The 24,449-nt window shown below is 44.6% G+C and overlaps 1 protein-coding gene across 3 annotated transcripts in view; it reads right to left on the bottom strand.

Annotated features, from left to right (window-relative positions):
- Adar (adenosine deaminase RNA specific) overlaps window positions 1-7,755 on the bottom strand; it is a 39,267-nt gene extending 31,512 nt beyond the window's left edge. Inside the window, exon 1 of one of the 3 annotated variants that reach the window (XM_021159064.1) lies at window positions 7,627-7,755. Coding sequence is in view for 1 of the 3 variants with exons in the window: in XM_029475005.1 (XP_029330865.1) it covers window positions 7,380-7,524 (145 nt within the window). In the remaining 2 variants the exon portion in view is untranslated. Of the gene's footprint in view, window positions 1-7,245; window positions 7,348-7,379; window positions 7,525-7,626 lie in introns of those variants that run through there. The other 2 variants (XM_029475005.1, XM_029475004.1) reach the window with 2 other exon arrangements.
- Between the last annotated feature and the right edge of the window lie 16,694 nt (window positions 7,756-24,449).

Raw genomic sequence — 24,449 nt, 5'->3', positions numbered from 1 at the left:
TGAAGAGAAACTAGTTTTCTCAAAGGCTCAGCCTTTTCTCTAGCCCCTTGTGTAAAAAAAAAAAAAATTTTTTTTAATTAACTAGATAATGGCTGAGAAATGACTCAAGTGATCGAGAGCACTGCCTGTTCTCCTTCCAGAGGACTCAGATTTAATTCCCAGCACCACACATAGTGGCTACAACCATCTGTAACTCTAGATCCAGGGGGATCCAATACCTTCTCCTAGTCTCCATGGGTACCAGGTGTGCATGTGATGTACAGATAGATAAGTGCAGGCCGAACCATATGCACTTGTTTTGTTTTTTTTTTAAAGTTCATCAAATTTCTTTTTAAAACCTGGAATAAAACCAAAACCTGCTTTATAAAATTATGCAAAAAGTAAAAATAGAACAAAGGGGGAGAGAGGATATGTTTAAGCTTATAGACAAAGAAAAAATCCAAAAGGATAAAATCTGTCTTCAGAAGAATGAGAAGAGTTTAATCTCTGGGGCTGGGATGGAAGCTATGCTGTGCACACACTATGCAATCACTCTACTGAGCTACACCCCAATCCCAAATAGAGTTTGTATGCTTAATACCAAAGCCCAAACCAGATAGACGATACTGTGGGACAAAGTCCACAGCAAATCAGCTTATTTTCTTCTTTTATAACAAATACACACATACTTTTACAGCAGTGGTTCTCAACCTTCCCAAGGCTGTGACCTTTAACACAGTTCCTTGTGTTGTGGTGACCCCCAACTATAAAGTCATTTTCATTGCTACATTATAACTGTAATTTTTGTTACCGTTGTGAGTCATAATGTAAATATTTTTGGAGACAGAGGTTTGTCAAAGGGGTTGCAACCCACAGGCTGAGAACCACTGCTGTAGAGCATCTATGCAATATACTTTTTAAAACTCACTTAAGTGTAACAAATAGACAAATACTAAGAATTTTGAATATAAAAAAAGATAGTTGACTGGATATGGAAAAACTTCACTTAATAATAATGAAATATAAATTAAAACCAGATATTTTAAAAAACGAATCTTAAGTTTTCCCATGTTTAGTGTAAACATTTGATTTTGTAGAGCAGGGAGAAGGCCACACAGGGCATGTTTCACCACTGTGGAAGGCAGCAGGAGTGGGTATGAGCTGAGCTCCCAAACAGCTGAGAGTCAAGTGCTCTAGCTGGAAACCTTTTAAGCTCTGACATGGTTCACAGGCATAAAATTCTATACCATGAAACTGCTTCACACAGGAAACTAGAAAAGCTGCTGTGTGACACTACATTCAGGCTGTTGTGTAAGGCGTGTATGAAAAGATAAATATTTTGTGTTTACTCTCTGGTTCATTTTCTAAGACATCTAACTATGCATATGCAAATATCCCCTAAATCTGCCCCCCTTCCCAAACCCCACTATCCAAAACACTTCTGATCCCAGGAGTCCTGTGTAAGGGCCACTCCCCCCTCATTCCCTTTTAAGAGGCACATTAGGACAAGACACTTGAGCAGAGAACTGTGGTTGGAGGGACTGGAGTTTAGAAATCTGGAGGCAGTGCACAGTTAAAGGGTGGTCTCTTTCCTCGTGTGTGAGAAGCGCCCCACCCTTCTCTTTCTCTTTCAGTGCTGAGAATGAACCTAAGGCCTCCTACATGCTAAGCTAGTGCCTGTGCCACACAGCTATATCCCTAAGCCCACCTCACCCCCACCCCTCCTTTCTTTTGTTTTATTTAAAGGTTAGGGTCTTGCTAGGTTGCCCAGGTAGGCAGTCTTATTAGTAGCTAGGGTTGCAGCCAGCTCAGGATCAGATTTTCTCTTTCTACAATTAAAAGGAAAAGGCATTTTCCCCCAGTTGTGCTGTTATTGGGGGAGGTGGTTTATGGTCAAGAGCACAAAACTAAGAAGACGGCTGTGATCTCCAGAGGCCTCAAGTGTGGAAGTTAGATGCCTGAGCAGGCCCCCAGGGAAGTTCAACTTGCCTCACACTGGGCTCTGACACACAACCCTGGAGAGAGCAGTAGTGTAACTGAGACCCCTCGAGGGTGGCTATATAAAAGGTTAGATGCTATCTCCCCTTACAGCTTAGCTGCAGTTAGGTGAAAAGCGAACACCTTCCTGATGGTATCTAGTCTAGCTGAGTGTACAAAGCTAAGGAGGGTGGGAGAGACATAGCAGGCTGCTCCTGGAAGCCGTTTCTGGAGGCTGACATGAACTAGATGAAGTCTCCTTTATTATCTTTCTCTTATGTGAGTGTCTCACCTGCATATGCATGTATGTGGACCATGAGCACCCGGTGCCTGAAGAGAGGCCAGAAGAGATCCCCTGGAACTAGATTTACAGAGGATGGTGAGCTGCCCTGTGGGTGGTGGGGATTGAACCTGTGTCCTCAGGAAGATCAGTAGCACTCTGAACTGCTGAGCCATCTCTTTAGCCCCCAATCTATAATTTTTCTAATTGAGATCTTTCTTTCCTCTTCTTTTCTTTGAAAGCTTTTTCCTGGGTGTTTTGGTATTTAAAAAGACAAGACCCTTTCAAGTTCACAACATTGACTGCTAAAGCCCAGTCTAAGAATTTGATGCAGTTTGAGAATAAGTTGGTGTGATTTGTGTTTTTTGTTTTTTTTTTTAATTCAAGGGCTATTACAGTGCCTGGCACATTTTAAGTACTAGAGGAAATATTTAAAATTAATATCCCAATGGGGGAAAAGCCCTCAAGATAGAACAAAACTGTAACATACCCTATCAAAGTACAGCAAGGAGCCAAGTGAGGTAATATACCCTGGGGTCCCAGGAACTTGAGAGGCTGAGGCAGGAGAATTACTTGTGTTCAAGGCTAGCCTGGGAAACATGGCGAGACAGACTCTTTCTCAAACAGATCAGTAATGTTTTGAAAGGCTATCTCCCAGGGAAGAATCCCCAGTTGGCTTCTCCATAGGCCTGCCATCTACAGGATTCCTTCCCAAGAGGTCTGGTAGGAATGGCGTTTCAGACCTTTGTAGTAAAATGATCTGTCTAGCACACTGGCACCTCACTAACACAGCAGCATTTTCTCATCCCGTTACTTACTAAACCGTCACTGGGTACCTGCTAGATGCCAACTTCTACCCTCGACCCAGAGGAAACAAGAAGCACCAACGACCCAGCAAAGATGCAACACAGGGTGGCTTTCAGTCTACAAGGCAGACAATGCTAAGATAGGAACGATGTGAGGCACAAGCACCTCTGTCCACACACAACAGTGCAGGAAGCAGACAGCTCCCAAGCAGAAGCAAGCACGGGGTATGGTGGTGCACATGTAACCCCAGCACTCAGGAGACTAAGACAGGAGGATCTTTATAAACTCCAGGCCAGCTGGGTCTTCACCGAATTCCAGGCTAGCTTGTGCTTCATTTTAAGACTCTGCCTCAAAAAATAAGAACAGGGGGAGGGGGGAGGGGGGAGGGAACTTTCGGAGGGGAAACTAGAAAAGGAGGTAACATTTGAAATGTAAATAAAGAAAATATCTGAAAAAAAAACAAAAACAAAACAAAACAAAAAAACATGCTGGGTGGTGGTAGTACATGTTTTTTGGTCCCAGCACTTGGGAGGAAGAGGCAGGCAGATCTTTGAGTTTGAAGCCAGCCTGGTCTACAGAATGAGTTCTAGAACAGCCTGGGGTATGCAGAGAAACCCTGCCTCGGAAAACAAACAGAAGTCCAAAACAAACTCAGAAATATAACCTGCTGTGTTCAAGCTTCACTTCCGCTGTGATAAAACAACCTGACATAAGGTCACAAAGGGGAGGCGTACTAGAGCTTAAAATTCTAGAGCACAGGCCATCATCCTGGGAAAGGCAAAGGCAGGAACTTCACTCAGCTAGTCACATCACAGCCACAGTCAAGAGTCAAAGGCATGAGTGCATGCGCTCGCTTGCTTGACTTCAGCCAGATTTCTCCATTCTTACCCCTGCCTCAGGAATGGCGCTGCCCACAGCAGGCTGGGTCTTCCTATGTGAACAGGCTTAATTAAGACAGTGCTCCTCCAACGTGTCCACAGGCCAACCCAAAGTAGACAGCACCTCACTGAGCCTCTCTTCCCAGTTGACTCTAGGTTGAGTTGACAGTTAAAGCTAACTACCACAGGGAAGTTAGCTGCCTGATCCACTGAAGGACACCTTCTCAGAACAGGCAGAGGGATCAATCAGGAAGGCCAAGCCAAGAGCAAGTGTGAACGCATGATAAGAAGCACCTGACAGTTGCTACCACTGAAAACCACTTTACGATGTGCAAACAAAACCAGATTCCTTCTGGGTCAAAGGCTCTTGTAGAAGGTCAAGGGGAGAACATACCTGTAAACAAGTGGTGCCCACGGCAGTCACCCGCTGCTCCTGCCTCCTCCATGGTTACAGAGAATCAGTGTGCATTGCCATCCCAGGAGATGGCCTGACCAGCCGCAGAACCCCTCCCCTTCTGTCCACACCTAGTAGTCTGCCATGCTAGAAGACAGCTGGCCATAAAGTCATGACTTAGGTCATGTAGTAGTCTCAGCTTTTCAGTGTACAGGAAAACAAAAAGAAACAACAAACTACAAAGGTGCAGAGAAAGACAGGGCCCAGAGGGTCCTTATGACATCATTTCAGCTCTAAGAGCTAGCCATGCCTGAAGCTCACCTCTAGACTTCAAACTGAGGTAATCAAGGAAGGAAATCTTTTACTTAAGGAGCTTCTATCAGGCTCCTGAAATTTGCAACTAGAGTAATATGTTCTCTTTCAGGGAGAGAACTTTACTTTCTGTGCAAGGAAGGGTACAGACAGCCAGGAAGGACAGATGTCAGAGGTCTCTCTCAGCATCTGATAAAGCTAGTGACAGAGGCAGATTTCAGTCATTTAGGAAAGTATGGAAAAATCATTTGAGCTCCTTGGGTTCAGGAACATGGATGTGTGCCTAAACTGCAGTGTAAAATGGATAAGTTATATAACCCAATAGCCTACTACATAAAACTATAGATTCAAGACAGAAGTGGCACACAATAGCTGCTTTAAAACATAAAGAAAGCTGGGCTTTGTAGCATAGGCCTGTGATCCCAGCTACTCAAGAGGGCTAAGGCAAGAAGATTGCAAGTTCAAGGCCAGCAAAGTGCAAATCAGAGACCCTTTCTCAGATGAAAAAGTAAAGAAGCAAGGAATATGGATCCATGACGAAGTGAGTGCCTGGAATGTGGGGTCCAGGATCAATCCTCAGTGCCTCAAAAAGATTAATATAAAACACGAAGAATACTTTAAAGCTAGTTCCATTCCCGCACTGATGAGCATCTGTCTTAGGTCACTGTTGCTGTGATGAAACACTCTGACTAAGAGCTCCTTGGGGAGGAAAGGGTCATTTTGCTTACATTTCTACACCACAGTTCATCATTGAAGGAAGTCAGGTACTCAGGCAGAAATCTGCAGGCAGGAGCTGATGCAGAGGCCATGGAGGGGTGCTGCTTCCTGGCTTGCTCCTCGTGGCTTACTCAGCCTGCTTTCTTAGAGAACCTAGGCCTACCAGCCCAGGGGTGGCACCACCCACAATGGGCTAGGCCCTCGACATCCATCACTGACTAAGAAAATACTCACGGGCCTGCCTACAGATGATTTTATGGAGACATTTCTCAACTGATGCTCCTTCCTCTCAGATGACTCCAGCTTGTTCAAAAGGGACACAGCACCAGTCACAGATCTTTCCTAAACACTTACATTTTAGGAAAACTTAGTATTTCAAACTTTTCAACCTGGATGCTAAACAGTCCTCTGGTGCTTTCGAGAAAATGCAAAAGTTTTCAAGCAGCTGTGCCCAGTAAGGTCAAGCCTACCAGATGTCACAGCAAAGCGAATTGCTGTGGCTCAAGAGATCACTGAAAAAGCCCCAAAGCTCAGATTTTGCTGTTTGCGTACTTCCAAACTCTAATCAGTTTGTCACAGATAATAATGTCAACCTTGGTCTAAAAGGGAGTTTCAAATCTTTAAGTCTATGAATCAGTACGAGGCTGTGTGACACTGCCTGAAGTATAAAAATAGCAGCTTAAGAGGAAGCATTGATCTCCTGCTGTCAAGAGTAATAGTGCCTTGGGGTTTTTTCTTCTTCTTTCTACAAGCAATCATTAGATACCTACTGTCTGCCCAGGATTCCAGGGCTGCATAGTATCCCCAAGCCCAGGCACACCCCCCCACACACACTCCCATCAAAAAGGCTAAATCTTGACTCATAGCTGAACAATACTGAATAAGATGTAAAATAAGAGACGACAAATAATTTCAACAACTAGATGCTATTCTCACAGGAACTGATGCTCTATTCCCCACTGCCCATACCTGCACGTTGCCAGGACCCTAGTCACTGAGAAAGATTAAGACCCAAACCACATACATAGCCTGATGGTTTGGCTTCAAGCTCTTGCTCTGCGACAGCATTAGGACCCTGGCCAAGACTTACCTTGTGCCATCTGTAAAATGGGACCAGTACTTACAGCACTAGGATTTTGGCAGGGTTAAATAAATGTGTATGTGAAGTCCCCGACACAGTGTCAGGAGCAAATGTTCAAAACAGAGAAGGTAAATTAGTACAGTAAATTGAAATCTTAATCTCATTTCAGCTCTAGAATTTTATGCAGTCTACAGCAGGATAACAGCAGCAGGATAGCAGATACCCAAAATAGCACAAATCTCTCCCGCCTCTGAAGCTACACCACCGATGAGAAGCAGCAGCAGTAATACAAATGCCTGCGTGCCAGCCCCTAGTCATAGCTAGCCACTTTAAATTCTTACAGCCCGTCAAGGGAGGCTTAATTATCTTCATTTTGTAGATAAGCGCAAGAAGACAGGAGAGCAATGTCACACTGCTGAGAAATAGCGGACCTGTTTCTACCGTTTATGCCCGCCTCAGCGTCCTTCTCTGCCTCCCATACAAGCATTCAACTGTAAATAACATGGATGTTTTTCAGGATCTTTAAAACGATGGGAACAAGACCTCTTTCCTAGAGAAATTAAATTGGCATCGTCATTCAGCTGTCCACAATTTGACGTTCCTGCATTCTCCGTCCCTAATGACCTGCTCTAACAACCTGTCCTCCCTCCCCTGCAGCCAGCGTCGTCGGAGGCCTCAGTGTGCCAGTGTGCGGGTGTCCTCCTGCAGCCGTTTAGACACAGCCCCCTCGGCTGATTGCACTCTTGCCCTCCCCCCGTACGCGTTCGAAAGCCCACCGCCGAGTGTCCCCGGACTCGGATACCGACGCAGAACGCCTTACCCTCTGGCAGGGCCCAAGAACCGAGCCAAACAGACCAAGGGAAGGCAGGTGACGCAACAAGGCCTCCTGCTTCAGGGCCAGCCCGAGGCTGAGTGCCGTGCCCGCGACCCCGCGTGGGAACTCACGGCCCGCACCTCCATGGCTCCGTGCCAGCCACGTCAGGACGCAGGGCTGGCTCCTGGGGCCAGGCTCCGGCGCCATGCATCCGCGGGGAAGGGCATTCTCGGCTGCAGGGCCGCGGGTACCCAGCGGCTCCCGCCCGCAGGAGCGCCCGAGCATCCGCGCAGCCCCGCCGCGCCCGCCGCCTCCACCACCGCTCCCCATGTCTCCTTTTCCAGCGCTGCAGAGGCGGCGGCCCGTGCGGGACGAGGGACCTCTTACCCGCGCGCGACTCCTCGGACGCTGCCCACTCGTGAGCCCAAGGCTGCGCCCTTCCCGGCTGGTCCCAACGCGTAGTCTTCCACCTTCAGTCAGGAATCAATGGCTAGGGCGCAGATTGGTGACATCACTGGCGCGCCGGCGTGGGAGGGAGGCCCATGTGATGCATCCCTCTTTTGTTTGAGCCCCTGGAAAATGAGGGTTTTGTGGATCCTTCTTTCTCAGTCTTTCTACCATGTGAGGAGGACATTTTTGTGTGCGTGGTGGGAGCTAGGTACTTGGTGTCAGGATACTGCAGTTTTTCTCAGGGCCTTGATTCTACTCCCCAGTTCTCCATAATGTGGTTTGGTTGGAAGACCAGAGAGAATATGTATAGATACACTCTTCTTTTTCAAGTGGACCAGAAGGCCACAGAACTGGTTGTCAATGTTCTGTAGCCAGTAGACTTCTAAAAAGCTGCTTTAATTAAATTGGTGCAGGAAAAAGCAACAGAATGGGGTCTGGATTGATAGCTCAGAGACTAAGAGCATTGGCTGGTCTTCCTGAAGTCTCACTGTTGATTCTCAGCATCTAGGTGTTTGCCCAAAACCATCTGTAACACCGGATCCAGAGAATCCTATGAGCCCTCTTCTGGCCCCCACTGGCATTGCACACGTGTGATCTGCAAACATACTGCATGCAAAACACCCATACTCATCAAATAAACCAACACATCCACAACGTGACACCCACCAGAAGGACTAAAATATTTCCAATGAGCTGTTCATCACTTTGTAAGTGGTCCCAATCTTCTACTGTTGCCTTCATCTCAGTAGTTAACTCCCATCATGAATTTGCATTTACACAGCTACTTTGTTGCTTTCATTTCTCTTCACATGTTATTAGTAAGCAACACGTTTTTATTAATTGTGCATATATTTCCTGGGACTTTTATTTTCAGAAACTTGTTAAGTGTCATCTCTTATGATGCAACTTGAGTAAGTTGCATATTGCACAATTTCACTGCTAGAGCATAATTCATTATGCATGTTAATTTATGTACCCCTTCTCTAACTATTTAAACATAATTTCAGTCTTCTACTTCCAAGTGTGATTACGATCACTATCTTCTGGTGCCACTGTATAAAATTTTCTTGGGTGTTTTTATCTAGATGCAAGACTGATGGGTCTTTGGTATTTCAATGGTCTATTTTGTAGCATAGCATTGATTTTTTTTTTAATAGAAAGTGTTTATACCATATTGTGTAGCAACTTTCTTCTCTTGTAAAGACTCAGGGAGTAAAACCAGAGTGGTGAGGTGCATTTTAATCTCAGCACTTGGAAGGCAGAGGCAAGCAGATCTCTGAGTTCAATACTATCCTGGTCTACAGAGTGAGTTCCAGGAAAACCAGGACTACACAGAGAAACCCTGTTTCAGAAGAAAAAAAAATGGAAAAATAAAAGGGCTCAGGTAAGGCTCAGGAAGCTCCTGAAACTTACAAGATTCATAAGGCCCTCCCTGCAGTAACATAGGCAGTAACAGATTGCTTAGGAGGGAGAAGATATGCAACTGGCTGCTCTGACTTACTGCCGGTCCTAGATGAGCTTTTGAGTGATTTGCTGCTCCTATAAATGAGTTTACCCCAGTAAACTCATTGGTTTGTCAAGTTGGACTTTGGTGGAGTCATTACTTTAGTCTGTCATTCATCCCCTATCTGGAGTGAGGAGATGTTTGTTTAAGTCTCCACAGAAACCGTCTTAGAACACAAACCAGCTGCTACTTGTGTCTTCTCTAATAGCTCAGACCTTAACTTTTGTTAGTGAAATAGTAAGGTGGTAGAGAACATCTCCTGTTTCCAACCAGGTTCTTTTCACACCCTCCTCAAAGAACGCCGTGGACAGATAGGAGGTACTTTAGTGTTCTGGCTAAAGTGTACTGTGGTTGTTCTGGCTGTGCATGTAATTTATAGGATGCCAACTGGGCCCCATCGACCGACTGAGTGTGGGTATGCAAATAACATGAAAAAAAGGGAGGACCAATGAAGGAAGAGCTGTCAACCGTGGTGGGGAAGAATCACAAGCCTGCTGTGAGATGACAAAAGTGAACAGGAATGTGGGCAGACCTCCACCTCTACTGCTGCGTGAAGACTCTGATAAGAAAGCGGTCCTTTTTCTGGTTGCTATGGTGATCTTGCAGGTTATCTATCACCTGCTTTCCTTTCGCAGCCACTGCAGCAGCTGTCAGCATTGCCAGTTGTCAGAAGTCTTCATGTTGGGGTTGAGGGAGAGCACTCACAGGTGTTGGATGGAACCCCCTCCTGGCCTTACTGGTCTTCCCTTAAATGTCTCTTCCACTTGGGTAGGTCGCTGGCAATCTTCTGCTGTGGAATGGATTCCAGAGCTGAGCTAGAAGATAGGACATGAAGATGGCTGTGGCACAGAAAAACTTTACTTGGAGCAGTTTTGCATATTGGGGAGGCCCCTTCCTCTCAACATGAGATCCAGAAAGAGGAGAACCATCCAAAAATTAAGGAGAGAAGAGAAACTTCCAGAAGAGAGAGCCATTACCTTCATAGGATGCAGCGATCCATGGGCAAAATGTTTTGGATTTTTTTCTTTTGGGTAAGAGATTACTTAGAGAAGTTATTAATATTGTGGACAGACAAACAGATAGCAGCATGACTGGGGATCTGATGAGAGTTTGGAATCCCATGGCAGATGGAGGATTGCTTCTTATAGGTCTCAAAGGAAGGCAGAGGTCTGTTTTATAGAGTGAAGTTGTCTCTGATTCCCGGACATCAGGAGAAAAGGAAGAAAGAACTTCCTAGGTAGTGTGCCTCTGTGAGGGTGTGGGGCAGAGGCCCATTTAGTTAAGGCATACCCATTATACAGGTGGAAGATATGTTGCCTGCCACCAACAGCCCTCTGAAGTCCCTGAAGTCTAAAGAAGAAAAGCATTTTCCTGGAATTCAGACAACTGGAGGGTCTGAGTAGTATAGACTCAGGCAAGCTCTCTGCAGGGTGTCTGTCTCTCCCTGTAGAGCAGGGATCCTGGAGTCAACCATGAGATTGGAGAGGGCTGCAAATGAGCACTTGAGCAGTGTCTGGTCTGGGGTTTAGTTTTTCTTTCCTTGAGTCCTGGTGCCAGGGTGCAGGTTACAGATTCAGAGAGACTCTCCATAGGAGGCTTGATTTGCTGTGAGGCTGGATAGAGGGAGAGAGTGCTGTCGGTGAGTCTGTGATTAGTCTGTGGCCCAGAATCTAGTAGTGGAGAGTTAGTATGCCAGGAATTGCACAACTGCAGGACTTACATGAACTGTAAGTAGCAGACTTTGTGACAGGTGTATAAGCTGCAGACAAACACAGCTGAGTAGCTCAAGAGCTGCTTAGTTAAGTTGCATTCAAAACACAGGGAGGTAGGGCTCCCTGTTGCAGAAGCAAGGAGCTCCCTTTAACCATTTTACTCAAATCCAGCCCAGGCAGCATAGCAAGAGCCCATCTACAGCAAAACAAAACCCTTCTTGAATATGCAAACGTTTGGGCTTAGTGCTACTAACAAACTTGTGAGTTGGTGTTTTCTAGTCTATTGTGATGAAGTAGGCAACCGAGGGGCCAATCCGCTAACTAGCCCTTGGTTATTCTCTGTGTTTTGCCTATTGGTTGGTGAGTGGTCCGTCCGTTTTCTTATGGAATGTGGACATGTTCTTTGTCGATTTTACTGCAATTCTTCTTCCATTTGTGTCTTTTCACTTTCTACTTAAAAAATAAAAGATACAGGATATTTGAACATTAGTATTCTTTTAATCTTTGGTCTTTTTTCATGGTTTCTTTTTGGGCTCATAGGTTATTTAAACAATATGTTCAGAGATGGGGTATCATTCAGTGATAGACTGCAACCCAGGGGTACACAAGGCTTTGAGTTCAGTTTCCAACACCACATGTTTAAAAAAAAAAAAGGAAAGCAGATTCATTTCATAACTGTGGAGATTTAAAATTAACTGTTCCTGTAATGTCTTGTTATCACAGCATACTTTTTATAATTACTTTTCATTAAAATGTGTTATTCGCTTGATAGAAGATGTGTGTGAGAAAAATTTGTATATCCTCATGGGATACAAAATTGTTATCTGTCCATTAGTGAAAATGTGGTGATTTTGATGTTCAAATATCCTGAATCTTTAATGATTTATGCTGTTTTAATCACCACTCACAGAGAAAGGCATGTTGAAAACAATCTGCCAAGAGCATAGTAGGTTTGTCAGCCTTAAATATATACTTGTGTATTTATTAGGGGCAGAATGTTATGTATCTCAGGCTGGCTTTATGTAGCCAAGGATAACCTCGTGCTTTGCTCCTTCTGCCTCCATCTCCAGAGATCTAGAAATGAAGCTGTGTGCCAACAGGCCTGGGTAATTCCTGTAGTCTGAATATGGTTAGAGCTGTGTTACTATTTTTAGAGAATTAAAAAAATATTTTGAACATAGTTCTAAGGGTTGGACTTCAGGCCTTGTGCTTCTTTTCTTCCTTTCATTCTTTTTACATTTTATTTTTCAGGACTGGGTTTCTCTGTGTAGCTCTGGCTGTCCTGGTACTCAGTCTCAGACCAGGCTGAACTCGGAGCGATCCACCTGCCTCTGCCTCCCTAGTGCCTGATCAAAGGCACACACAGCTGCACTACACTCTACAGCTGGCCTGGACTCCCAGCTCGCCTTTACTTTGTATGTCTAGTCAGTCTGTCCACATTGCCTGAGCTGTCCTTGACCTCACTCTTTAGCCCCAGCAGGCCTTAAACTTTAAACTCTGGCTTCAGCAGGGTAGCTGGGCTTACAGACCATCATAGTGCAGGGCCTGGCTTAGTGAATTACATTTTATATTCTGATAACTATTTTTTAATTAAAAGTTATCCCTTTCCATCCCTATAGTGCCTTTTGCCTTAAACTGTTTTGTCCTCATTAACACAGTCAAACCATCTTTTTTTAAGGTTAGATTTTCCTTGTAATTCCCAATTTTCTGAGGTCTTTTCTGTATATATATACTCATGCATGCAGTTGAATAATATCTCTCCCTGCCTGAAGGGGACAGCCACATTGTGGGAACTGAGCAGGGGAAGAGGGCTGAGGGGTCTTAGTAAGTAAATATTCCATTTGTTTGTTTGTTTGTTTCAGAACAATTACCCTTAGCCTCAGCAGTCTCTGATGACGCTGGACATCTTTGGTGTTGCTTGGTATGATAGCGCAAGCCTATAGTCTCAACCCTAGATAGGCTAAGATAGAAGGGTTGGCCCAAGTTGCATGCCTGCTTGGTTTCAGGCCAGCCAGAGCTGTGTAGCAAACAAACACCTTTAGTCCCAGCACTAGGGAGGCAGAAGCACTCCAATCTTTGTGATTTCTAGCCCAGCCAGGTCTACCTAGGGGGTCCCCAGACACCCAGAACTGTACAGTGAGACCCTATCTCAAAAAGCAACAAAGGCAAACAATTAACAGTAAAATGATCTGGGAGTGTTGCATCCCTTTAATGATAGCACTCAGGGGGCAGATCTCTGTGAGTTCCAGGCCAGCCAGGGCCACACAGTGAGACTCTTGTCTCAGAACAAACAAGCAAGCAAACAAGAAAATGGAAGAATGCTCAAGAAAGACTCCTATTATCACTTTCAAGTTCCCACAGTCAAGTTATCACTTTCAAGTCGCACACACACACACACAGATCCATACTTGATTATGAACATGCATACAAACCCCACGAACACACCCTAATCCCCAACATAGAAGATAAAAACAAATATGGTGTGGTGGTGGATGTCTGTAATCATAACACTTGGGAGAGGAAAGAAGGGAGATCAGGAGTTTAAAGTTGTCCTGGACTACAGAGTGAGCTCAGGGCCAGCTTAGGACATATGAGACCTTGTCCTGAAACAGAGTGCTGGAGAGATTACTTGGCCCTTAAGAAAAATGATCGCTCTTCCAGAGGATCAGGATTTGATTCCCAGCACCTACACGGTGGCTTACAATCATCTGAAACTTCCGTTCCAAGGCATCTGGCTTCCTCTTATGGCCTCTGTAGGCACTGCATGCCTATGGTACAAAGATACACATGCAGACAAGCTATTCATACACATAAAGTAAAAAATCAATAAGTAACTGGATTGCTAGATAAATAGGTAAGCAGACAGACAGACACACAGACAGGAAGCTAAGTTTGCTCCTCCCATCCCCATAAAACAAAGGTGAAGAATTCTCTGCCGCAGGAGAAGAGGCACAGAGTGAGATGGGCCCAGGCCTTCGCCGCTTTAAACCTACTTTTAATCCATCTCCCATTTCTACCTCTGACTCTATCTTCATTCTGGAGTCCCGAGGTGTCAGAGCCACTAAACTTGGAACTTCTTCAGTGTGTATCAGTTTGCTTCTCCCATGTGACTGTCCCCACTTCTCCTGGGATGTCACTGTTTGTTCAGTTTCTAACTAAAATGAGATCAAGCCTTCAATCTTTTCTTTCTCTTTTGGGATGCCCCAGTCACAGCTTACTGAATGAGTCATCTTTTTTCCTCATTGATTAGAATGGCCACATTTAACTGCCATAACAAATAACTACTATAAACTAAACTAAATGCCCATTTCTAAGTGGCGCTCTTCCTGGATTTCATTAGGTATTATTGCTCATTTACTTAGGGCTGAGCATCCAACAGTCTGTTCATCTCAGAATCTATAGATTTTCTTTGGTGAGATATCTGTTAAAGACTTTGGTCTTCTTTTTTTTTTCTTCCCAGTTCGCCAGCTTTCTTCTTTGAAAGTTGAAGTGGAAACTTCTGGTTTCTTTGAACGTCGGTTATGTCAAATGGTGTTTCGCTGGGGCAAACAGGTGAAAGAATGTTTTGGTGAAGCAGACTGTCTTAGTTAGGGTTTTACAGCTGTGAGCATACACCATGACCAAAGCAAGTCTTATAAAAGACAACATTTATTTGGGGCTGCCTTACAGGATCAGAGGTTCAATTCAGTCCATTATCATTGAAATGGGAACATGGCAGCATCCAGGCAGGCATGATGCAGGCAGAGCTGGGGGTTCTACATCTTCATCTGAAGACTGCTAGTGGAAGGCTGACTTCCAGGCAGCTAGGGTGAGGGTCTTAAACCCCACAACCTCAGTAACACACCTACTCCAACAAAGCCACACTTCCTAATAGTGCCACTCTCTGGGCCAAGCATATTCAAACCATAACACAGACACACAGGGCCACTTCCCCCGTATCCTAATAACCTGTCTTTCCCACTACCTCTGGTGGGTGGTGGGCTAGAGGGAAGGTTGAACCCTTATTAAAGTAGGCTGTAAAAAGATATGCCTACAAATATTTTTATTTTATTATTTTATTTTGTGTGTGTGAGTATTTTGCCTCCATGTAAGTCTCTCCACCAGATGCATACCTGGTACCTGTGGAGACCAGAAGAGGGCACAGATCCTCTGGAACTGGAGTTACAGACAATTGTGAGCCACCATGTGGTTGCTGGGAATTGAACCCCAGTCCTCTGGAAGAGTAGGGAGTACTCTTAACCACTGAGCCATCTCTCCAGCCCTTGTTGGCTTTCTTAGTGCTGCTTAAAATTCCTGTGTAGGTTTTTGATGATGGTTTTTTTACCAGCCATATCTTTACAAATATTTTCTCTATTACATTGTATAATGTTCTCATGCCAATGGCTTTCACGGAGCAATTTTGGTGATAACAATGTTCATCTTTTCAATTCTTCCTTTTGCTGGTGTGACATCTAAAATGTCATCACCAGACCCTATCATATCTGAATTTTAACCTATATTATCTTCTATGGGCTTTACGGTTTTGCATTATATAATTCTTGAAACGAGGTCTAGCCCAGGCCAGGGTTTCAACAGTGAGCATACAGTATCAATGTCTTAGTTATGGCTACTATTACTGTGGTGAAACTCCATAGCCAAGAGCAATGGGGAGGAAAGGATTTATTTGGTTTACTCTTCTGCATCGGTGTTTGTCACTGAAAGAAGTCAAGACATGAACTCAAACAAGGCAGGAACCTGAAGGTGGAAGCTGATTCAGAGGCCATGGAGGGTGCTGCTACAGGCTTGCTCCACATGGCTTGCTCAACCTGCTTTCTTATAGAACCCAGGACTACCAGCCCAGGGACAGCCACACTCACAATGGGCTGAGATGTCTGCCATCAGTCACTAACAAATGCAATCCAGGCTTGCCTACAGCCCTTTCTCAATTGAGGATTCCTCCTCTCAGATGACTCCAGCTGTGTCAAGCTGACATAAAAACTAGCCAAGACAGTTGTCTTAGTCAGGGTTTCTATTCCTGCACAAACATCATGACCAAGAAGCAAGTTGGGGAGGAAAGGGTTTATTCAGCTTACACTTCCATGCTGCTGTTGATCACCAAAGGAAGTCAGGACTGGAACTCAAGCAGGTCAGGAAGCAGGAGCTGATGCAGAGGCTATGGAGGGATGTTACTTACTGGCTTGCTTCCCCTGGCTTGCTTGAGAAAATGCCCCACAGCTGGATCTCATGGAGGCATTTCCTCACCTGAAGCTCCTTTCTCTGTGATGATCCCAGCCTGTGTCAAGTTGACACACAAAACCAGCCAGTATAACAGTTAAATAGTAAATTGAGTTTTGTGGCTCAGTCCTACAGTTCTAGCTCCTGAGGAGGCAGAGGGAGAAATGTTCAAAGACAGACTGAGCTACAGAGGCAACAGAGGAAGTACCATGAAGGAAAATTTAAAAAGGGGGAAATTCATATAATAGTTTAAAAAACGAAAAACAAAACCCAAGCTAAGCAGCGTCCTATGGTCGTGAACAGCATCCTATGGGTGTGAACAGCATCCCATGGGTGTGAACAGCATCCCATGGATGTGAACAGCATCCCATGGTTGTGAGCAGTGTCCTATGGGTGTGAACAGCATCCTATGGGCGTGATGGCACATGCCTGTCATCCCCGAACTTGGGAGCTGGGGGAAGGAGCACCAGGGGTTCAAGGTCATATCAGTGAATGTGAACACTATGTGTTCACTATACTAACACATAGCAACTAACACATACCAACACATAGCTTCTCTGAGGACAGCTGAGGTTGCAGGAGATCCTGCTAAAAACAAACAACAGAACAAACAAACAAACCCAACCCAAGTAACAAAGTAGATAACCCAAACAAACCCCGCAGCTTTATTTCCTTATGCTAAAAATCCATTAGTTTGACATCTACAGTTCAGTGATTACTTTATGCATGTACACAGATGTGCAGCCAGCACCCACAAGCTGACTCCAGATCATTTTTTTTGTCAAAATAAACTCCAGACTCACCATCCCCCCCAAACCAACCTTTCTCAGTCTTTTTAAAGAGCCAACTATAGCTGTCTTTTTTTTTTTAAGTTTTATTTTGTATATATGAGTGTTTACCCATATGTATGTCTGTGCACTATGTGTTTGCCTGGGTCTCAGGGAGGCCAGAAGAGGAAGTTGGGAATTGAACCCTGGTCCTTTGGAAGAACAACTAATGCTCTTAACCACTAAGCCATGTCCCTAGCCCCCTGCCCAGTCTTATGCCACCACTAATGTAGATTTGCCTATTCTAGCTCTTTTACATTTTAGTGGAATCTTATGTTTCACTTGTTGGATTTTTGAATCAGTCTTACTAAGTGCACAGGCTAGCCTGAAACTAGCCATCCTCCTGCCTCAGTATCCTCAGTGTTGGGGTTATGGACTGCCACACCTGGTGTCAATACTAGATCTTTTATAATGGCTTCTTTGCCATACCAGGGTGTCTTTGAGGGTCAGCTACGCTGTAGCATGGACATCAGCGGGCACTTTTCCTTGAGGTTCTTCCACAGAGCTCCACGTGCTAAGGCAGCCCATCTGTTTATCTAGTTCTAAAATGTTTCATCGACTCATCGCTAAGGAATTCCAGATAACATCAGTGTGAATGTTTGTGTGTTTTTGCATGGAAATGTTTTCGCATCGTTGTGTGCATATTTTCATCTTTCTTGGGAGAGGAAACTAGGAGGAGGATTTCCGAGTTAGACGATAATCCTACGTTTAACATTCTGAGGAACTGCCAAAGTGTTGGGAACACTTTACCTCCCCATCTGCAGTGTACATGGGGCCTAGTTTCTCCACATCTCTTCCAACACTTGCTAATGCCTTTTTTTAGGCTAACCACCTGGTTCAGGCAAATCCACTGCAGATGGGTGAGAATTGATCATATGGTACTGTGACGCCAAAGAGGCAGACTGATCCAGGACGATGCTGAGCATAATTGGTTAGACACTTGATCATAAGACCCTGCAATTTGAGCCAGAGAGACGAATACAGCAGCCGGAACGAAAGCAAGTTTTAGTCACACTAGAATGTGCCTGGTTTACCTTGATCTCATACAAAAGGCATCAGGCAGGTTCCCAGCCTTCATAGTACCAGAGTCTGGTCTGAAAACTCAGCCTGACTTGGTTTTGGTTCATCCTCTACTGTTTTGGATCCCTCTACTGTTCTAGTGAGTGTGTCCTATTATTTCAATCTGCCTTTGACTGGCAATTCCCTAAGAAGTGTTGTGTAGCTATTCACTGCAAATTGATGTGCTCCCACCCTGGAGGGAGGGAAGAGGCTGGTAAGGATAACCAAGCCAATACACTTCACAAGGCTCCTGTTGCTTGGAAAGTCACACTGTTCACAAAGTTCCTCCCCAAGGCTATGTAAGCAGTTAGCTAGGACTGGAGGCGACTCCTCTGTGGAGCTGCCGGCTTGTTGCTCACAGCTCCAGGGAACAGCTTTGTGACTCATGGCAGTGCTGACCAGGGCTTGTACTCTCCCATGCTCTGGAAGTAACCCTAATAAACTCACTAGTGCATCGAGCTGGGCTTGGGGGGACTGTTGTATTAGGCGCCCATTGGTGCTCTGTCTGAGTGAACAGAAATCTGTCTGTAGTGTTGATGACTGGCGATCCCTTTATTAAAGCACGAGTTCTTTAATATTACATGTACACTTGCCAGACGCAGGATTTGCAAATCGTTTCCTCCAGCATAAGGTCCACCCCCACTCCCCTACTTCCTTTCCAGATGGAGTCTTACTAAGTAGCACAGGCTAGTCTCAGACACATGGGAATCCTCCTGCCTCAGCTTATAGGGAAGAATAGGCATGGGCTCTCCACGTTCTCAAGGTTCATTAGAGTGTGAGTGCGCTGAGCTGGCACTCTAACACCAAGCTGTCCTCCCGCCCCAGATGTACTCGTCCTGCCCTTTTATTTTGGGTGTGGGTGCATGGTGTGCATACGTGTGCAAAGGTCAGGTAAGACATTTGGTGACTTCCCCCCTTGCTGTCTGCCTTATTGACATGGGGCAGGGTCTCTCAGTGAACAGGGGCTTGTCTTTCTGACTAGGTTGGCTGGCCGGCAAGTCACCTATCTCTCCATCCCTCTTCAGTGCTGGGCTTGCAGGCATGTGAAGCCATTGGGTTTTCATGTGGGTGCTGGGTCCTCACACTTACAGAGGACCCAGTAGGGGTTCTGATCCAATGTTTTTTGAGACAAGGTCCAGACTGACCTGGAAGTCACTATGAAGTCCATGCTAACCTTGAACTTGCTAGAATCCTTCAGCCTCCAGAGTGCTGGAATCATAGCACCTACACCACCACATGTAACTAGCCAAAGACTTTTTATCTCTGTAATTAATTCTATGTTTCCTTTCCTTCTCTTTTTAAAGATAGAGTTAACTCTTATATGAGGTCTGTGATAGTTTCTGCATTGAGTGTGAGAAAACAGATTTAACTCAATTGTTTTGCATGTCATTATCTGGTTGGGTCAGAATGTTCGTTCTTTATTCCCTCTCTCAGGAACCTTGTCAAGGGTTGCTAGCGGACTCTCAGGTTTGTTCTATTGACCATTCTTATGCTAGCATCATGCTAGCATACTAATTGTAATATTTTCATTAAAAAAATATCAGAAGTGGGAAGTGGGGTTTTCCGACTTTGTTATTTCCTAAAGGTATTTATAAATGCTTTGGGTCCTTTGGATTTTCACAGAACTTTTACAGTTAAGTTGATAACTCCTACCAAAAATGGATAGGCCGATTTGGGATGTCTTGCTATTTAAATATTGTCTTTTAGTTACAAACATGGGGGTGTATTTCCATTCATGTTGATATTCTTTAATTTCCAACATTGTTTTTCAGTCTTCATGTTTTATAAAGTTTTGTTAACGTGCGCCTGAGCTTGGTTCCTTTTGAATGTGTGGTGGTTTGAATATGTTTGGCACAGGGAGTGGCACTATTAGGAGGTGTGGCCTTGTTGGAGGAAGTGCGTCACTGTGGTGGAGGGGAATGAGACCCTCCTCCTAACCATGTAGGAGTCAGTTTTCTCCTGTCTGCCTTCAGATGAAGATGTAGAACTCTCAGCTCCTCCTGTGCCATGCCTGCCTGGATGCTGCCATGCTCCTGCCTTGCTGATAATGGACTGAACCACTGAATCTGTGAGCCAGCCTCAATTAACTGTTGTCCTTATAATGTTGCCTTAGTCCTGGTGTCTCTTCACAGCAGTAAAACTGAGCCATCTTGTGGACCCAAAATTTGTGTTCTAAATTTTATTTTCTTGTTCACTCTTTAAAAAAAAAACTAATTTATTTTTATTTTGTGTGCATTAGTATGCTTGTGTGAGGGTGTCAGATCGTGGAGTTAGAGACATCTATGAGGTACCATGTGGTTGCTGGGAATCAAACTTGGGTCCTCTGGAAGAGCAGTCTGTGCTCTTAACCGTTGAGCCATCTTCAGCCCTCTTGTTCACTGTTTGAGTGCAGAAGTAGAATTACTTTTGTAGGTGATCTTATACCCTGTGTCCTCAGGGAAGCCGTTAGTTCTAATAGTTTTGAAGGGTTCCTCAAGACCATTTGTGAGTGAGACTGTCCTCCATGTTACTTGCCCCCACTCTCAACGGAATGCCTTTGCTTTCCTTGCCTTGACTAATTATCCGGACTGGAAATTTCAGGAAAATGTTGATTGGTGGCAGGAGCAGAGATCCTATGTGGCTCTTGATTTTAGGTGGCTGAGTGTGAGGGTGGGCGTGAATTCTTCACAGATTGCCCTCATTAGGTAGAGGAAATCTATTGTCACCACTGGCTTTGAGACACACTGTCATGAAGGAGTTTAGATTCTCTGGGTGATTTTTTTTCCTTTCTGCTGACACATTCTCTTGATCCTGTTAGGATAGGGGCTGGAGCTGTGGCTTAGTGGTAGCTCTCATCTTTTCTGCTTGGCTAACACGTGTGCCCTGAGCTTGATCCCCAGCTCTGGAAAACAGATCTCTATCCGTGTGGTACATCACAATTTTTCATCTTATTTTATTTTTATTCTTGAGTCAGGGTTTTGAAAACCTAAGTTAGCCTTGAACTCATGGGCTGACCTGTAAATCCACAAACTGACCTTAAACTTTTGGCCATTCTCCTACCACTCAACTTTGATTTTTTTTTTTTAAATAATATTAAAGCAGCTATTTCTGGAGACCCGGGATCTACCTGTCTTTAATCATTTCCCCATTGCTCTCATTTATCATTTTTTTGCTTCAAATATTTTGATAACCTACATAAATGCTTATAATTACTTTATTTTATTGTGTTTTAGAACTTTTGCTAGTATGTAATTTCTTTGTTCCTATAATTAAAAAAAATTAAAGTTGGGACAGACAGGATGGCTCAGTGGGTAAAGACACTCGCCACCAAGGCTGAGTTCCATTCCCAGAACCCATATGCTGGAAGGAGAGAACTGGCTCTTGCAGATTGTCCTCTGACTGCCATGTGTGTGCCTGCATGAGCAGATAGTCCTAGAGATTTATTTAATACATAAATAAATTGCCTGGTTGTATATCAATGCACCACGTGCCTACAGTATTCACAAAGGCCAGAAGTGTTGGATCCCCAACCTGGAGTTATAGACAGGTGTGAGCTGCTTTGTGGGTGCTGGGAACCAAACCCGGACCCTTTAGAAGGGCAGCCAATGCTCTTAGCTGAATCATCTCTACAAACCAGAAAAAAATTTTTTTCTTTTTTTTTTTTGAGACAGGATTTTTCTATGTAGTCCTGCCATCCTGGAACTCAGACCAGGCTGGTCTGGAACTCAGAGATCCACCTTCTTCTGCCTTCCCAAGTGCTGGAATTAAAGACCTGCACCACCGAAATATTTATTTTTATTTTCTGTGTATTTGCCTGAATGTACATATGTGTAACACATGAATACCTGGTGCCCGGGAAGGCAGGAGAGGTTATCTCATGCCCTTGATCTGGAACTATTGACAGTTGTGAACCACCATGTGGATGCTGGGAACCTTTAGTAAGAGCAGCCAGTGCTCTTATCTGCTGAGCCATCTCTCTAGCACCTGAAAAAAAAAATGTAAAACTGCGAAGTCTGTTTTCCATGACGTTAGTATAGCCATTCTTTCTTCTAGTTGGTATTTGTATGAAATGCTGTTTCTTGAAATGCTTGTTTCTTAGCTGATCTGGATCTGCAGTGCTTACAGCCATGGCTACAGAATAACATTTGGCTGCATATTTGATGGTGAGCTCCTAAAGTTACTGTGGAGCTGGAGAATTCTCACTGCACAGTGACACTGTGGCCCTTGTTACATTGTTGTGTAACCCTCTGCTATGTCTGTGGTGATGCTGATGAAAGCAAGCCTGTAGCATTTGTGTAAACGCACCACACCCATCGCTGTGCTGAGCATCCAACACTCAGCAGTGTTAGGAAATAACTCAGCGGCTGCCTTACGCAGTTCCTATACCACACTTCCATTGCCATGTCAGCTGTGCTCCTATGATGAATGGAGGAGTCTGCTGTAAACGGCATACCATGCTGTGCAGGCAGCAGCCTCATGCATCGCATGCTTTCACCGTGTTCAGCGACGCATCAACTGGGTTTGTTTAAGTACATCCTGTGGGTTTCAGACACCGACAAAAATGCCTAATGGTGCACTTCTCAGAGTGCGTCCCTGCTGTTAGGGGATGCACACCTGTGTTTGACTCCTATGTTTTTAACTGCGGTCAAGTCTGTCTTTCACGCAAAGGGTTTAATCCATTTATATCTAAAGTAATTACTAATATAGAGGGACTTATTACTTCCATCCTAGCTATTTATTCTCTATTTGTCTTATAGTTTGTTTGTTCCTCATTTCTTATGTTGGTGTCTTTTTAAAAAATATTCTTTAGTCCATTTCTTATAGTGAGATGTTTGAACTCCTTCCTTATCTTCACTTGGCATTCTACCTTATTTTATTCATTTTTCATGTGTGTGCCTGCATCTGTGTCTGTTCGGCTGTGTGTGCATGGTGTTAGAAGGAGTCGGGTCCTCTGGAACTGGAGTTATAGACATTGTGAGTCGCCACATGGGGACTGGGAACCAAACCTGTGTGTTCTGAAAAAGCCATCAGTGATCTTGACCTCTGACCCAGCTCTCCATCCCTGCTTAGTATTTTCTAATGTCAAGGTAATCTTGACGAGAGTAAGTCTCTCCTCCTCTAGCAACCTTTAGCAAGTCCTCTTCCTGATAAGTTTCCACTCAAGTGTATTGAGCTCATCAGGGTGCAGGAGGCAGGAAGCTGACGCACTTGAACTAGTGTTGGGTGCATGTGCAGCAAGGCACAATCCGCCCTCAAATTGAACTTTTAGGGGGAAAGTTGTATTTACCATCTAATGCCCTATGGGCACACACATGGTTACAATCAGGTACATTGTAGGAAAGGATGTGCACACTAAACAAAGGCTTACATAATCCAGCCTGTCACTCAAAACAGAATCACCCATGCCTTGCCCGTTACCAAGCAACGCCTTTCAGTGATTCCCATGAAGGGCCCAGGTCATGCTCTAACTCAAGATTCCTGGCTGCTTGCTGCATGTATTTGATCTGTATGATCTCTTTGCTTTAATGTTCCCTCACCATTTATCAATCTATATACATTCTTTCAGCTATTTTATGCTGTGGTGGTTTGAATAGGAATGGCCCTCATAGACTCATGTGTTTGAATGCTTGTCCCCTGGGGAGTGGCACTATTAGGAGATGTGGCCTTTTGGAGTAGGTGGGGCCTTGTTAGAGGAAGTGTGTCACTGTGGGGATGGCTTTGAGGTCTCCTAGATGCTCAAGATACACCCAGTGTGGCACACAGTCTCCTTCTGGTGCTCGTGGATAGAGATGTAGAACTCTCAGTTCTTCCAGCACCATGTCTGCCTACATGCTGCTATGCTTTCTCACCATGATGATAATGAACTAAACCTCTGAAACTGTAAACCAGCCCCAATTAAATGTTTTCCTTTGTAAGAGTTGCCTTGGTCACGGTGTCTCTTCACAGCAATAAACCCTGAGACGTATGACAGAAGAAGCTGGAAACACCCTGTCCAGTCAACAATCACTGGAAACTCCCTGAGTAGCAGAGGGTGGCCTTGAGCTTTGGACCCTCCAGCTGGGATTACAACAGCAGGCACTCACTAACACACCCAGTGTATGGAGTGCTGGGATTGGAACGCAGGGTTCCATGCATGCTCTAAGCACACCACACCCACAGTTCTTTTTTAAAAAAGATTTTATTTTATGTATGTGAATACACTGTAGCTGTATAGATGGTTGTGAGGCACCATGTGGTTGCTGGGAATTGAACTCAGGACCTCTGGAAGAACAGTCAGAGCTCTTAACCTCTGAGCCATCTCTCCAGCCCCCACACCCACAGTTCTTACAGTGTCAGTTCAATGTGGAAGTCTTTGTGAGTCTGGTTTTGCTTCTTTATCTCACCGTCTGTCTGTTTCCTCACCTTCCCTTGTAGTCCAGACTGGCCTTGAACTCCACATCTTCCTTCCTCCATCCCGAAGAGCTG

The sequence above is a fragment of the Mus caroli genome, chromosome 3 (genome assembly GCF_900094665.2).
Source record: "Mus caroli chromosome 3, CAROLI_EIJ_v1.1, whole genome shotgun sequence".
Classification (NCBI taxonomy): domain Eukaryota; kingdom Metazoa; phylum Chordata; class Mammalia; order Rodentia; family Muridae; genus Mus; species Mus caroli.
This window is presented reverse-complemented; position numbering and strand designations above follow the sequence as displayed.